This window comes from Haliotis asinina, chromosome 15 (genome assembly GCF_037392515.1).
Source record: "Haliotis asinina isolate JCU_RB_2024 chromosome 15, JCU_Hal_asi_v2, whole genome shotgun sequence".
Taxonomy (NCBI): Eukaryota; Metazoa; Mollusca; class Gastropoda; order Lepetellida; family Haliotidae; genus Haliotis; species Haliotis asinina.
Genome location: NC_090294.1, coordinates 52,608,096 through 52,626,027, shown reverse-complemented (window position 1 = coordinate 52,626,027; position 17,932 = coordinate 52,608,096). Strand labels below are relative to the sequence as shown.

Below are 17,932 nucleotides of genomic sequence, written 5' to 3'. Positions count from 1 at the left end.
TGTAGGTATAGTGTTAGGATCTAGACGATGTATCTATAGTGTTAGGATCTAGACGATGTAGGTATTGTGCTAGGATGTAGAAGATGTAGGTGTAGTGTTAGGATCTAGACGATGTAGGTGTAGTGTTAGGATCTAGACGATGTAGGTATTGTGCTAGGATCTAGACGATGTATCTATAGTGTTAGGATCTAGACGATGTAGGTATAGTGCTAGGATGTAGAAGATGTAGGTGTAGTGTTAGGATCTAGACGATGTAGGCATAGTGCTAGGATGTAGACGATGTAGGTATTGTGCTAGGATCTAGACGATGTAGGTGTAGTGTTAGGATCTAGACGATGTAGGTGTAGTAGTAGGATCTAGACGATATAGGTGTAGTGATAGGATCTAGACGATGTAGGTATAGTGTTAGGATCTAGACGATGTATCTATAGTGTTAGGATCTAGACGATGTAGGTATTGTGCTAGGATCTAGACGATGTAGGTGTAGTGTTAGGATCTAGACAATGTAGGCGTAGTGCTAGGATCTAGACGATGTAGGTATAGTGCTAGGATCTAGACGATGTAGGTGTAGTAGTAGGATCTAGACGATGTAGGTGTAGTACTAGGATTAGACGATGTATGTGTAGTAGTAGGATCTAGACGATATAGGTGTAGTGCTAGGATCTAGACGATGTATCTATAGTGTTAGGATCTAGACGATGTAGGTATAGTGCTAGGATCTAGACGATGTAGGTGTAGTAGTAGGATCTAGACGATGTAGGTGTAGTGCTAGGATCTAGACGATGTATCTATAGTGTTAGGATCTAGACGATGTAGGTGTAGTGCTAGGATGTAGAAGATGTAGGTGTAGTGCTAGGATCTAGACGATGTAGGTGTAGTAGTAGGATCTAGACGATATAGGTGTAGTGTTAGGATCTAGACGATGTAGGTATAGTGTTAGGATCTAGACGATGTATCTATAGTGCTAGGATCTAGACGATGTAGGTATTGTGCTAGGATCTAGACGATGTAGGTATAGTGTTAGGATGTAGACGATGTATCTATAGTGTTAGGATCTAGACGATGTAGGTATTGTGCTAGGATCTAGACGATGTAGGTATAGTGTTAGGATCTAGACGATGTAGGTGTAGTGTTAGGATCTAGACGATGTAGGTATAGTGTTAGGATCTAGACGATGTATCTATAGTGTTAGGATCTAGACGATGTAGGTATTGTGCTAGGATGTAGAAGATGTAGGTGTAGTGTTAGGATCTAGACGATGTAGGTGTAGTGTTAGGATCTAGACGATGTAGGTATTGTGCTAGGATCTGGACGATGTATCTATAGTGTTAGGATCTAGACGATGTAGGTATTGTGCTAGGATCTAGACGATGTAGGTATAGTGTTAGGATCTAGACGATGTAGGTGTAGTGTTAGGATCTAGACGATGTAGGTATAGTGTTAGGATCTAGACGATGTATCTATAGTGTTAGGATCTAGACGATGTAGGTATTGTGCTAGGATGTAGAAGATGTAGGTGTAGTGCTAGGATCTAGACGATGTAGGTGTAGTGTTAGGATCTAGACGATGTAGGTATAGTGTTAGGATCTAGACGATGTATCTATAGTGTTAGGATCTAGACGATGTAGGTATAGTGCTAGGATGTAGAAGATGTAGGTGTAGTGTTGGGATCTAGACGATGTAGGCATAGTGTTAGGATCTAGACGATGTAGGTATTGTGCTAGGATCTAGACGATGTAGGTATAGTGTTAGGATCTAGACGATGTAGGTGTAGTGTTAGGATCTAGACGATGTAGGTATAGTGTTAGGATCTAGACGATGTATCTATAGTGTTAGGATCTAGACGATGTAGGTATTGTGCTAGGATGTAGAAGATGTAGGTGTAGTGCTAGGATCTAGACGATGTAGGTGTAGTGTTAGGATCTAGACGATGTAGGTATAGTGTTAGGATCTAGACGATGTATCTATAGTGTTAGGATCTAGACGATGTAGGTATAGTGCTAGGATGTAGAAGATGTAGGTGTAGTGTTAGGATCTAGACGATGTAGGTGTAGTAGTAGGATCTAGACGATATAGGTGTAGTGTTAGGATCTAGACGATGTAGGTATAGTGTTAGGATCTAGACGATGTATCTATAGTGTTAGGATCTAGACGATGTAGGTATTGTGCTAGGATCTAGACGATGTAGGTGTAGTGTTAGGATCTAGACAATGTAGGCGTAGTGCTAGGATCTAGACGATGTAGGTATAGTGCTAGGATCTAGACGATGTAGGTGTAGTAGTAGGATCTAGACGATGTAGGTGTAGTGCTAGGATTAGACGATGTATGTGTAGTAGTAGGATCTAGACGATGTAGGTGTAGTGCTAGGATCTAGACGATGTATCTATAGTGTTAGGATCTAGACGATGTAGGTGTAGTGTTAGGATCTAGACGATGTAGGTGTAGTAGTAGGATCTAGACGATATAGGTGTAGTGTTAGGATCTAGACGATGTAGGTATAGTGTTAGGATCTAGACGATGTAGCTATAGTGTTAGGATCTAGACGATGTAGGTATTGTGCTAGGATCTAGACGATGTAGGTGTAGTGTTAGGATCTAGACAATGTAGGCGTAGTGCTAGGATCTAGACGATGTAGGTATAGTGCTAGGATCTAGACGATGTAGGTGTAGTAGTAGGATCTAGACGATGTAGGTGTAGTACTAGGATCTAGACGATGTATCTATAGTGTTAGGATCTAGACGATGTAGGTATAGTGCTAGGATCTAGACGATGTAGGTGTAGTAGTAGGATCTAGACGATGTAGGTGTAGTGCTAGGATTAGACGATGTATGTGTAGTAGTAGGATCTAGACGATGTAGGTGTAGTGCTAGGATCTAGACGATGTATCTATAGTGTTAGGATCTAGACGATGTAGGTATAGTGCTAGGATCTAGACGATGTAGGTGTAGTAGTAGGATCTAGACGATGTAGGTGTAGTGCTAGGATGTAGACGATGTATCTATAGTGTTAGGATCTAGACGATGTAGGTATAGTGCTAGGATGTAGAAGATGTAGGTGTAGTGCTAGGATCTAGACGATGTAGGTATAGTGCTAGGATCTAGACGATGTAGGTGTAGTGTTAGGATCTAGAAGATGTAGGTATAGTGTTAGGATCTAGAAGATGTAGGTGTAGTAGTAAGATCTAGACGATGTAGGTGTAGTGTTAGGATCTAGACGATGTAGGTATAGTGTTAGGATCTAGACGATGTATCTATAGTGTTAGGATCTAGACGATGTAGGTATTGTGCTAGGATGTAGAAGATGTAGGTGTAGTGTTAGGATCTAGACGATGTAGGCATAGTGTTAGGATCTAGACGATGTAGGTATTGTGCTAGGATCTAGACGATGTAGGTATAGTGTTAGGATCTAGACAATGTAGGTGTAGTGTTAGGATCTAGACGATATAGGTGTAGTGTTAGGATCTAGACGATGTAGGTATAGTGTTAGGATCTAGAAGATGTAGGTGTAGTGCTAGGATTTAGACGATGTAGGTGTAGTGCTAGGATCATAACGATATAGTTATAGTGCTAGGATCTAGACGATGTAGGTGTTGTGCTAGGATGATCTAGATAATGCAGGTATAGTACTAGGATAAAAACGATGTAAGGATAGTGCTAGGATCTAGACGATGTAGGTGTAGTGCTAGGATTTAGACGAAGTAGGTGGAGTTTTAGGATCTAGACAATGTAGGTGTAGTGTTAGGATCTAGACGATGTAGGTGTAGTAGTAGGATCTAGACGATGTAGGTGTAGTGCTAGGATCTAGAAGATGTAGGTGTAGTGTTGCGATCTAGAAGATGTAGGTGTATTGTTAGGAGTTAGACGCTGTAGGTGTTGTGCTAGGATGATCTAGATAATGCAGGTATAGCACTAGGATAAAAACGATGTAGGTGTAGTGCTAGGATGTAGAAGATGTAGGTGTAGTGCTAGGATCTAGACGATGTAGGTGTAGTAGTAGGATCCAGACGATATAGGTGTAGTGTTAGGATCTAGACGATGTAGGTATAGTGTTAGGATCTAGACGATGTATCTATAGTGTTAGGATCTAGACGATGTAGGTAGTGTTAGGATCTAGACGATGTAGGTATTGTGCTAGGATCTAGACGATGTAGGTATAGTGTTAGGATCTAGACGATGTAGGTGTAGTGTTAGGATCTAGACGATGTAGGTATAGTGTTAGGATCTAGACGATGTATCTATAGTGTTAGGATCTAGACGATGTAGGTATTGTGCTAGGATGTAGAAGATGTAGGTGTAGTGTTAGGATCTAGACGATGTAGGTGTAGTGCTAGGATCTAGACGATGTAGGTATTGTGCTAGGATCTAGACGATGTATCTATAGTGTTAGGATCTAGACGATGTAGGTATTGTGCTAGGATCTAGACGATGTAGGTATAGTGTTAGGATCTAGACGATGTAGGTGTAGTGTTAGGATCTAGACGATGTAGGTATAGTGTTAGGATCTAGACGATGTATCTATAGTGTTAGGATCTAGACGATGTAGGTATTGTGCTAGGATGTAGAAGATGTAGGTGTAGTGCTAGGATCTAGACGATGTAGGTGTAGTGTTAGGATCTAGACGATGTAGGTATAGTGTTAGGATCTAGACGATGTATCTATAGTGTTAGGATCTAGACGATGTAGGTATAGTGCTAGGATGTAGAAGATGTAGGTGTAGTGTTAGGATCTAGACGATGTAGGCATAGTGTTAGGATCTAGACGATGTAGGTATTGTGCTAGGATCTAGACGATGTAGGTGTAGTGTTAGGATCTAGACGATGTAGGTGTAGTAGTAGGATCTAGACGATATAGGTGTAGTGTTAGGATCTAGACGATGTAGGTATAGTGTTAGGATCTAGACGATGTATCTATAGTGTTAGGATCTAGACGATGTAGGTATTGTGCTAGGATCTAGACGATGTAGGTGTAGTGTTAGGATCTAGACAATGTAGGCGTAGTGCTAGGATCTAGACGATGTAGGTATAGTGCTAGGATCTAGACGATGTAGGTGTAGTAGTAGGATCTAGACGATGTAGGTGTAGTGCTAGGATTAGACGATGTATGTGTAGTAGTAGGATCTAGACGATGTAGGTGTAGTGCTAGGATCTAGACGATGTATCTATAGTGTTAGGATCTAGACGATGTAGGTGTAGTGTTAGGATCTAGACGATGTAGGTGTAGTAGTAGGATCTAGACGATATAGGTGTAGTGTTAGGATCTAGACGATGTAGGTATAGTGTTAGGATCTAGACGATGTAGCTATAGTGTTAGGATCTAGACGATGTAGGTATTGTGCTAGGATCTAGACGATGTAGGTGTAGTGTTAGGATCTAGACAATGTAGGCGTAGTGCTAGGATCTAGACGATGTAGGTATAGTGCTAGGATCTAGACGATGTAGGTGTAGTAGTAGGATCTAGACGATGTAGGTGTAGTGCTAGGATCTAGACGATGTATCTATAGTGTTAGGATCTAGACGATGTAGGTATAGTGCTAGGATCTAGACGATGTAGGTGTAGTAGTAGGATCTAGACGATGTAGGTGTAGTGCTAGGATTAGACGATGTATGTGTAGTAGTAGGATCTAGACGATGTAGGTGTAGTGCTAGGATCTAGACGATGTATCTATAGTGTTAGGATCTAGACGATGTAGGTATAGTGCTAGGATCTAGACGATGTAGGTGTAGTAGTAGGATCTAGACGATGTAGGTGTAGTGCTAGGATCTAGACGATGTATCTATAGTGTTAGGATCTAGACGATGTAGGTATAGTGCTAGGATGTAGAAGATGTAGGTGTAGTGCTAGGATCTAGACGATGTAGGTATAGTGCTAGGATCTAGACGATGTAGGTGTAGTGTTAGGATCTAGAAGATGTAGGTATAGTGTTAGGATCTAGAAGATGTAGGTGTAGTAGTAAGATCTAGACGATGTAGGTGTAGTGTTAGGATCTAGACGATGTAGGTATAGTGTTAGGATCTAGACGATGTATCTATAGTGTTAGGATCTAGACGATGTAGGTATTGTGCTAGGATGTAGAAGATGTAGGTGTAGTGTTAGGATCTAGACGATGTAGGCATAGTGTTAGGATCTAGACCATGTAGGTATAGTGTTAGGATCTAGACGATGTATCTATAGTGTTAGGATCTAGAAGATGTAGGTATAGTGCTAGGATGTAGAAGATGTAGGTGTAGTGTTAGGATCTAGACGATGTAGGCATAGTGTTAGGATCTAGACGATGTAGGTATTGTGCTAGGATCTAGACGATGTAGGTATAGTGTTAGGATCTAGACGATGTAGGTGTAGTGTTAGGATCTAGACGATATAGGTGTAGTGTTAGGATCTAGACGATGTAGGTATAGTGTTAGGATCTAGAAGATGTAGGTGTAGTGCTAGGATTTAGACGATGTAGGTGTAGTGCTAGGATCATAACGATATAGTTATAGTGCTAGGATCTAGACGATGTAGGTGTTGTGCTAGGATGATCTAGATAATGCAGGTATAGTACTAGGATAAAAACGATGTAAGGATAGTGCTAGGATCTAGACGATGTAGGTGTAGTGCTAGGATTTAGACGAAGTAGGTGGAGTTTTAGGATCTAGACAATGTAGGTGTAGTGTTAGGATCTAGACGATGTAGGTGTAGTAGTAGGATCTAGACGATGTAGGTGTAGTGCTAGGATCTAGAAGATGTAGGTGTAGTGTTGCGATCTAGAAGATGTAGGTGTAGTGTTAGGAGTTAGACGCTGTAGGTGTTGTGCTAGGATGATCTAGATAATGCAGGTATAGTACTAGGATAAAAACGATGTAAGGATAGTGCTAGGATCTAGACGATGTAGGTGTAGTGCTAGGATTTAGACGAAGTAGGTGGAGTTTTAGGATCTAGACTATGTAGGTGTAGTGTTAGGATCTAGACGATGTAGGTGTAGTAGTAGGATCTAGACGATGTAGGTGTAGTGCTAGGATCTAGAAGATGTAGGTGTAGTGTTGCGATCTAGAAGATGTAGTTGTAGTGTTAGGAGTTAGACGCTGTAGGTGTTGTGCTAGGATGATCTAGATAATGGAGGTATAGTACTAGGATAAAAACGATGTAGGTGTAGTGCTAGGATTTAGACGAAGTAGGTGGAGTTTTAGGATCTAGAAGATGTAGGTGTAGTGTTAGGATCTAGACGATGTAGGTGTAGTGCTAGGATTTAGAAGATGCAGGTGTAGTGTTAGGATCTAGAAGATGTAGGTGTAGTGCTAGGATTTAGACGAAGTAGGTGTAGTGTTAGGATCTAGACGATGTAGGTGTAGTGCTAGGATTTAGACGAAGTAGGTGGAGTTTTAGGATCTAGACGATGTAGGTGTAGTGCTAGGATCTAGACGATGTATCTATAGTGTTAGGATCTAGACGATGTAGGTATAGTGCTAGGATCTAGACGATGTAGGTGTAGTAGTAGGATCTAGACGATGTAGGTGTAGTGCTAGGATCTAGACGATGTATCTATAGTGTTAGGATCTAGACGATGTAGGTATAGTGCTAGGATGTGGAAGATGTAGGTGTAGTGCTAGGATCTAGACGATGTAGGTATAGTGCTAGGATCTAGACGATGTAGGTGTAGTGTTAGGATCTAGAAGATGTAGGTATAGTGTTAGGATCTAGAAGATGTAGGTGTAGTAGTAAGATCTAGACGATGTAGGTGTAGTGTTAGGATCTAGACGATGTAGGTATAGTGTTAGGATCTAGACGATGTATCTATAGTGTTAGGATCTAGACGATGTAGGTATTGTGCTAGGATGTAGAAGATGTAGGTGTAGTGTTAGGATCTAGACGATGTAGGCATAGTGTTAGGATCTAGACCATGTAGGTATAGTGTTAGGATCTAGACGATGTATCTATAGTGTTAGGATCTAGAAGATGTAGGTATAGTGCTAGGATGTAGAAGATGTAGGTGTAGTGTTATGATCTAGACGATGTAGGCATAGTGTTAGGATCTAGACGATGTAGGTATTGTGCTAGGATCTAGACGATGTAGGTATAGTGTTAGGATCTAGACGATGTAGGTGTAGTGTTAGGATCTAGACGATATAGGTGTAGTGTTAGGATCTAGACGATGTAGGTATAGTGTTAGGATCTAGAAGATGTAGGTGTAGTGCTAGGATTTAGACGATGTAGGTGTAGTGCTAGGATCATAACGATATAGTTATAGTGCTAGGATCTAGACGATGTAGGTGTTGTGCTAGGATGATCTAGATAATGCAGGTATAGTACTAGGATAAAAACGATGTAAGGATAGTGCTAGGATCTAGACGATGTAGGTGTAGTGCTAGGATTTAGACGAAGTAGGTGGAGTTTTAGGATCTAGACAATGTAGGTGTAGTGTTAGGATCTAGACGATGTAGGTGTAGTAGTAGGATCTAGACGATGTAGGTGTAGTGCTAGGATCTAGAAGATGTAGGTGTAGTGTTGCGATCTAGAAGATGTAGGTGTAGTGTTAGGAGTTAGACGCTGTAGGTGTTGTGCTAGGATGATCTAGATAATGCAGGTATAGTACTAGGATAAAAACGATGTAAGGATAGTGCTAGGATCTAGACGATGTAGGTGTAGTGCTAGGATTTAGACGAAGTAGGTGGAGTTTTAGGATCTAGACTATGTAGGTGTAGTGTTAGGATCTAGACGATGTAGGTGTAGTAGTAGGATCTAGACGATGTAGGTGTAGTGCTAGGATCTAGAAGATGTAGGTGTAGTGTTGCGATCTAGAAGATGTAGTTGTAGTGTTAGGAGTTAGACGCTGTAGGTGTTGTGCTAGGATGATCTAGATAATGGAGGTATAGTACTAGGATAAAAACGATGTAGGTGTAGTGCTAGGATTTAGACGAAGTAGGTGGAGTTTTAGGATCTAGAAGATGTAGGTGTAGTGTTAGGATCTAGACGATGTAGGTGTAGTGCTAGGATTTAGAAGATGCAGGTGTAGTGTTAGGATCTAGAAGATGTAGGTGTAGTGCTAGGATTTAGACGAAGTAGGTGTAGTGTTAGGATCTAGACGATGTAGGTGTAGTGCTAGGATTTAGACGAAGTAGGTGGAGTTTTAGGATCTAGACGATGTAGGTGTAGTGCTAGGATTTAGACGAAGTAGGTGGAGTTTTAGGATCTAGACGATGTAGGTGTAGTGCTAGGATTTAGACGAAGTAGGTGGAGTTTTAGGATCTAGACTATGTAGGTCTAGTATTAAGTGTAGGACTAGTATCTAGTGTTAGTTGTTGTACAAACATATTCTATCATTCTGTTACCAGTGAGAGCGTTGATGACATTGACCTATACAGTGGGGGCATTTCCGAAGTTCCTAACCTACCAGCGGCTGTGGGAAAGACATACATGTGTTTGATTGGTGAACAATTCAGGAAACTCAGGGATGGCGACAGATTCTGGTTCGAGTCGACGGACAGCGTCACAGGATTCACAGCCTGTAAGCGAAATTTGGGTAGATTTTCACACAACTGTTAGCTTACGCATTTAAATATTTAGGAAAGGTATCTTCAGTCTGGCAGGTGTCAGGAATCTATTTTCAAGAAAAAATACTCAACAATAGAAGGCCGCTTCACGTAGCTAATGCATGACACCTGTAATCATCCGGCTTCTACAGTACTCTGATTATTAATAACCATAGAAAGCCGGTTTACACAGCGTCTGCATGATCCTTGTATGTAATCGTTTGTCTAGTGCATTGTATATCAACAGAACAGGAAAGAAACGTACATGAAATGATAGCATATATATAATTGCTAAATACCTTGGTCACGAGGGGGATATGGGTTGATGTACCCTCTATCTTTGCTCTATATAGAGGTTGAGGGCACACGAACCCATGGTCCCCGGTGGACCAGTAAACAACGAATTTATCTTATAGAACACCTCTGTGTTAAGTTTGAACTGTTTAAAGTACGGATATTGGGTCATAATAAGGAGTAACGGAGTTTGGCATCAGTCCAAACACTACTATTATTTTTGGGCCCAGTAAGTGAACAAGATGCGAAGAATAGCTCTGACGTCCCTCGCAGTGATATCCGATGATTCTCTTTCAGCTCAAATCGATCAACTGAAGAAGGCCTCGCTGTCCAGAATCATCTGTGACAATGCCGACAGCTTCCAGACCATCCAACCCAGAGCGTTCAGCCTTCCACTAACCAATGCCACAGAAGGGTAAGTCAATATAAGTTGTTCACTTGTCACGAGGGGGCCAAGTACCCTCGAGGTGTGTTTATGTGTTTATGTGCCCATGGACCCCAAGGGACCAGTGAACAGCGTATTTATCTTACCGAACATGTGATTTTTAATTTTGAACTGCTTGAGGCACTTCTGTTGAATGCTAGACGAATCGGCATTTTGCAGACGACACAAGGTAAACACATTTAGAGTTATCTCCCTTCCACCGATTTTCAATCGCAAAACATCGGTAACTTCCGTGCTTGATGCGTGATTCAATGTCATTCGAGGCAAAGAAATTCTACCATGAAGCACCAGAAGAGTTCGGAATTCCCCGCGGTGTACATTGAAAATAATACATCGCCTGTAAGCAGGGTACATTGAAAATAGCGCTTAGCCAATCGGAAAGCGACATTCATGTGTGAGGTAAGATAATGCTTGTGCTATTACCCATGAAGCTATATCGCGGTCTACAGGGCAGCCGTCGTGCTGATGCCACACAAAGATAAGTCAATGCTTGTATTACCATGAGGCTATATCGCGGTCTACAGGGCAGCCGTCGTGCTGATGCCACACAAAGATAAGTCAATGCTTGTATTACCATGAGGCTATATCGCGGTCTACAGGGCAGCCGCCGTGCTGATGCCAAACAAAGATAAGTCAATGCTTGTATTACCATGAGGCTATATCGCGGTCTACAGGGCAGCCGCCGTGCTGATGCCACACAAAGATAAGTCAATGCTTGTATTACCATGAGGCTATATCGCGGTCTACAGAGCAGCTGCCATGCTGATGCCAAACAAAGGTAAGTCAACGCTTGCATTACCATGAGGCTATATCGCGGTCTACAGAGCAGCCGACGTGCTGATGCCAAACAAAGATAAGTCAATGCTTGTATTACCATGAGGCTATATCGTGGTCTACAGGGCAGCCGCCGTGCTGATGCCACACAAAGATAAGTCAATGCTTGTATTACCATGAGGCTATATCGCGGTCTACAGAGCAGCCGCCGTGCTGATGCCACACAAAGATAAGTCAATGTTTGTATTACCATGAGGCTATATCGCGGTCTACAGGGCAGCCGCCGTGCTGATGCCACACAAAGATAAGTCAATGCTTGTATTACCATGAGGCTATATCGCGGTCTACAGGGCAGCCGCCGTGCTGATGCCACACAAAGATAAGTCAATGCTTGTATTACCATGAGGCTATATCGCGGTCTACAGGGCAGCCGCCGTGCTGATGTCAAACAAAGGTAAGTCAATGCTTGTATTACCATGAGGCTATATCGCGGTCTACAGAGCAGCCGCCGTGCTGATGCCACACAAAGATAAGTCAATGCTTGTATTACCATGAGGCTATATCGCGGTCTACAGGGCAGCCGCCATGCTGATGCCAAACAAAGGTAAGTCAATGCTTGTATTACCATGAGGCTATATCGCGGTCTACAGGGCAGCCGTCGTGCTGATGCCAAAGAAAGGTAAGTCAATGCTTGTATTACCATGAGGCTATATCGCGATTTACAGAGCAGCCGCCGTGCTGATGCAAAACAAAGATAAGTCAATGTTTGTATTACCATGAGGCTATATCGCAGTCTACAGGGCAGCCGCCGTGCTGATGCCACACAAAGATAAGTCAATGCTTGTATTACCATGAGGCTATATCGCGGTCTACAGGGCAGCCGCCGTGCTGATGCCACACAAAGGTAAGTCAATGCTTGTATTACCATGAGGCTATATCGCGGTCTACAGGGCAGCCGCCGTGCTGATGCCACACAAAGATAAGTCAATGCTTGTATTACCATGAGGCTATATCGCGGTCTACAGGGCAGCCGCCGTGCTGATGCCAAACAAAGGTAAGTCAATGCTTGTGTTACCATGAGGCTATATCGCGGTCTACAGGGCAGCCGTCATGCTGATACCAAAGAAAGGTAAGTCAATGCTTGTATTACCATGAGGCTATATCGCGGTCTACAGGGCAGCCGCCGTGCTGATGCCACACAAAGATAAGTCAATGCTTGTATTACCATGAGGCTATATCGCGGTCTACAGAGCAGTCGACGTGCTGATGCCACACAAAGATAAGTCAATGCTTGTATTACCATGAGGCTATATCGCGGTCTACAGGGCAGCCGTCGTGCTGATGCAAAAGAAAGGTAAGTCAATGCTTGTATTACCATGAGGCTATATCGCGGTCTACAGGGCAGCCGCCGTGTTAATGCCACACAAAGATAAGTCAATGCTTGTATTACCATGAGGCTATATCGCGGTCTACAGGGCAGCCGTCGTGCTGATGCCAAATAAAGGTAAGTCAATGCTTGTGTTACCATGAGGCTATATCGCGGGCTACAGGGCAGCCGCCGTGCTGATGCCACACAAAGATAAGTCAATGCTTGTATTACCATGAGGCTATATCGCGGTCTACAGAGCAGCCGCCGTGCTGATGCCAAACAAAGGTAAGTCAATGCTTGTGTTACCATGAGACTACTCAGCCTCACAGTGCAGAGAACAGCCGTCGCGCTGAGATCATAGTTATCCAAATACTTTAATAATGACTTAAAACATAGTTTTAAGCAAGTCATATAATAGTACCACAGTGCTTGTGAAGACAAATCTTACTATATGACGTAATACAGATACGATATGATCATTACTAATCTGTAGGCTGTCTTCCTTAAAGGAGTCTATTTCTGGAGTTGACAAGATCAAGGCTTTTCTCAGTTTTCATTCTTAAAAGGCCACAAAACACGATATATACGAGGGGATGTCAATAAGTTTTGAGCCTTGCATAGAAAAACGCAAAATATTGGCATGAACCACATTTATTTTTCAACATAGCCCCCTTGTGAGTCAAGACACTTGTTCCATCTTTTCTGCCAGTCGCTGATGCCATCTCTGTTGAAGGCGCCATTTCGGTCCACAAACCAAGCCTCAGTAGCAGCAATAAAGCTCATTATCATCCTGAAATCTACGACCACGCAAGTGTTTCTTGGGATTTGGGAACAGATGGTAATCACTTGCTGCCAGTTCTGGAGAGTAGAAGGGAAGCGGGAAGATTTCGTACCCGCATTCCTGGACAGCAGTGGCTGCAACGCGAGAGGTGTGTACTGGAGCATTGTCTTGATGTAGAAGAATACCAAGTCTGATCTTGCCCCGGCGCTTCTCCTTGATTGACTGTCGCACGTGCCTCAAGAAGTTAGCGTAATATTCCCCATTCATTGTTCTGCCTTTTGGTAAGTAATCTATGTGGATGACGCCTTTGGTGTCCCAGGGGACTGTCGCCATCACCCTCTGCATTGATCTGGAGGCTTTGAACTTTTTGGTCCTGGGAGAAGTGACATGTTTCCATTCCATGGATTCTTCTTTGCTCTCAGGATCATAGTGGTGGATCCAGGTTTCATCACAGGTTACTAGCTTAAAGTGAAAATCTTCTGGATTCATGTTGTATCTGGTTAGCATGGAGTTGCTTATGGTGACCCTTGTTCATCTGTAAGCATTCTTGGCACCCACCTTGCGCACACCTTAGACATGACGAGATGTTCATGAAGAATTGTCTCGATGGATCCGTGTGAAATGCCTGTGGTCTCCTCTAACTCTTGGAGTGGGATTCGACGATTTTCCAGCACAAGTCTATGCACTCTGTCAATGTTTTCCTGACTAGTGCTTGTTGTTGGGCGACCTGGACGGGCGTCATCTTCAAGACTCTCTCTACCATGCTTAAATTCATTGACCCATCGTTTGATGGTAGCAGATGAGGGGGAAGGCTTCCCACAAACTGGGGGCTCTCTTTCTGTCAATGTGAGCTGTTCAATAACTTCTGAGAGTAGGATACCAAAACTTATATATCTTATCAGCTACACCCCAAGGTTCAATGGCGCACCATAGGCTGTGAAAAATGCTCAAGGTATGAAAAATGCTGAAGGCTCAAAACTTATTGACATCCCCTCGTAGAATAGGACATGTGGAAAGTTTTCACTTAGTGCACACAAGAACATTCCGCTCCAGGGAATACGTGTTCGTTCTGGATATCTAGTTTAATATCTGGAAGCTCTTTGACTATCATGGACGAGAGAGTTCCATAAGTTAAAGATTCCTGTGTTAGTTGTATCAGATTCTACAGAACAACAGATGGCAGCTGTGGTGTTCTCTGATTTTTATTCAGTTTTGGTCATTCCACAGAACCTCCGGAGAGGGTAAATTAAGTAAGAAACATTAGAATGACTAGCACTCCAGTAGTGTAAAATGTGGGTTTTGGACAAGATTATAGAAATTCATGACATGATTTAGGCTTTAAATGACAGCAAATAGCATTACACTGAGAGGTGGGAAGAATAATTACTTACATGATTGTGATTAACTGGGATAAAGCCAGTTTGAAGACTATGAAGAATTTCTGATGTTCAAACATGTTTTGCAAAGGGAAATAACTCTAAACCTCTTTTTCTGAAAAAAATAGTCTTATATCTTTTTTAAACAGTTCATTCACAACAGCGAATCTCCTGGCTTCGAGCTGCCTAAAGCAAGCGTGAAGCACCTGTGATTGTTCCATTAGACATAGGTCAAGCGAGGTGAAATACATTTCGTCTATGAATGTTGAATTAAAAACTTTCATGTATTCCACTGTACCAAACAAAGAGGACTGACTGTGGATCAGCTCGTTGATCAAGGCATACGTCATGATGGACGTTTAGAAAGGTGCTTGCCAAATATTCTGCAATTATCGTAGCGAAGGACATGTGGTGAATCACCCTAACTAAGGTTCAGAGAACGTCAGTGGGCTTTCATCAGGCTCGTTTGATGTTTATGTCGTATACACTGTCAGTCCCACATTTACCTGTTACAATCAACGTGGTTCATGATACTAGCATCTTAATAATAAATCAAATTGTTCGGGGTGAATACACACTCTTTATACACGCCTGTTATATTTGACAGGAACACGATCCGGTCATGTGACCAGGTGAAGAAAGTGAACATCAGGAGGTTCTGGAAGTCCTAATTCCAAGGAAATAAAATAAGAGTGACGTACAACACAATCCTTGTCTATCTGCATTTTTCGAAGCCACTTTGTGACAGTTGTTAATGATCAACAAAGTAAAGGAATGCATGTTATGTACGAAGTCTATAGCGATTAGCAGTTACAATGTATAGGGTGACTGTAGTAGTGTTTCACTGTACATTTGTGATGTACCAAGGGAGGTAATGAACCACGCGGTCGTGTTTTATATGAACGACAGCCGTAAATATGGAGACAGCAGATATTACAAAGTGAACGTTTGCTACCTGAACCGGGTGCGTGGCCGGACTAAACAATGCACGAGTGTGACTGACTCTGCTTCACCGTGGCACGTCAGACGAGTGTGAAAGCCTGTCGTCAGCTGCATCAAGCCGACATGTAGCGACCAGGTCCATAACACAAGCTGTCAGAATCTTTACTGTGCATGTACTGAACGACTACTTTTTACATGCCAATTGACCAAAAAAGTGATTATATTCGTCAGCTAAATTCGCCGTATGTCTGATTGTCATGTGATGATTACGGAAGTAAAAGACATTATGTATTGAACGTGAACGGCACAAAACAATACATATTGTTTGCATCAACTTTTAAATATAGTTTCATTTAAAAAGACTTAAAAAAATAACATACCACTGCTGGTCCGGCCCGAACATGTTCTTGCAACATCAAGTAATCAACCGGCACATAAGCAGAACATTTAAATCATGGTACAGGTACATGATGCTATAGATGGATTTCCTACCCAAGTGGTCACATATGTGTCTTCAGCAAAAGGTTACTTTTCACGAACTGTTGCATGATGGAAAATTGCTACATAAACATAATGAAACTAACAACAGAAATGCTTATATGTATCTGGGATAATAAACCTGATAAAATAACAGAAGTCAGCTTAACTGTGACAAACAAGATGGAGGATTTGATATGCCAAATATGAAGACAGTAATACCTGCTCAGAAACTATCAATAACCAGAAGCTTATGCTAAAGTAAAATCCAACTGGTGCTGTTTATGTAATTTCTTTTTCTATATATCTAGATGTTTAAATTGCTTGCTTGCAAGTCATATTTTAGAATGGTGCTGACCATGACGTAAATGATATACTTACGGAAATACTCTGGACACAACCCTTGCCATACCCAACATTTCCAGCAAATATATCACAGTTTTAAACTGCCTTAAACGGCGAAGCCTTATTTGACTACTGAAAAATATAACAAAATGCTATTTTGATGCACTGATGACAGTACACTCCGATGATGACAGTGCACTACGATGATGACAGTGCACTACGATAATGACATTACACTACGATAATGTCACTACACTACGATAATGACAGTACACTACTACGATAATGACAATACACTACTACGATAATGTCAGTACACTACGATAATGAAAGTACACTACTACGATAATGGAAGTACACTACTACGATAATGTCAGTACACTACTACGATAATGGCAATACACTACGATAATGTCAGTACACTACTACGATAATGACAGTACACTACGATAATGTCACTACACTACGATAATGACAGTACACTACTACGATAATGACAATACACTACTACGATAATGTCAGTACACTACGATAATGAAAGTACACTACTACGATAATGGCAGTACACTACTACAATAATGACAGTACATTACTACGATAATGGAAGTACACTACTACGATAATGTCAGTACACTACTACGATAATGGCAATACACTACGATAATGTCAGTACACTACTACGATAATGACAGTACACTACGATAATGTCAGTACACTACGATAATGTCAGTACACTACGATAATGACAGTAGACTACGATAATGACAGTACACTACGATAATGACAGTACACTATAACGATAATGACAGTATACTACTACATTAATAACAGTACACTACCCTGAAACTGACAGTACACTACGAAAATGACAGTATAATACTACGATAATGACAACACACTAGGATAATAAGAGTACACTACTACGACAATGACAGTACGCCACGATAATGATAGTACACTAGGATAAGGACAGTACACTATAACGATAATGACAGTATACTACTACAATAACAACAGACACTACTATGAAAATGACAGTACACTACCATAATGACAATGTAATATTACGATAATGACAGTATAATACTACGATAATGACAGCACACTACGATAATGAGAGTGCACTACTACGATAATGAGAGTACACCACTACGATAATGACAGTTTACTCCGATAATGACACTACGATAATGACATTACACTTCTACGATAATGATAGTACACTACGATAATGACAGCACACTACTACGACAATGACAGTACGCCACGATAATGATAGTACACTAGGATAATGACAGTACTCTATAACGATAATGACAGTATACTCGTACTACTACAATAGAAACAGTACACTACTATGAAAATGACAGTACACTACGATAATGACGGTATAATACTACGACAATAACAGTATAATACTACGATAATGACAGCACACTACGATAATGACAGTGCACTACTACGATAATGACAGCACACTACGATAATGAGAGTGCACTACTACGATAATGACAGTACACTACTACGATAATGACAGTATACTCCGATAATGACACTAAGATAATGACAGTACCTTACGAAGATGACACTACACTACTACTATAGTGACATTACACTACTCCGA

The 17,932-nt window shown here is 41.6% G+C and overlaps 1 protein-coding gene across 1 annotated transcript in view; it reads left to right on the top strand.

The window, feature by feature from the left end:
* The window catches only part of LOC137265328 (peroxidase-like), a 28,949-nt gene extending 13,697 nt beyond the window's left edge, over positions 1-15,252 (top strand). The window contains exons 11-13 of the mRNA XM_067800697.1: positions 9,308-9,480; positions 10,097-10,214; positions 15,152-15,252. Of these exons, the coding sequence (XP_067656798.1) occupies positions 9,308-9,480; positions 10,097-10,214; positions 15,152-15,215 (355 nt within the window). The 3' untranslated portion in view covers positions 15,216-15,252. The remainder of the gene's footprint in view (positions 1-9,307; positions 9,481-10,096; positions 10,215-15,151) is intronic.
* The last annotated feature ends 2,680 nt before the right edge of the window (positions 15,253-17,932 follow it).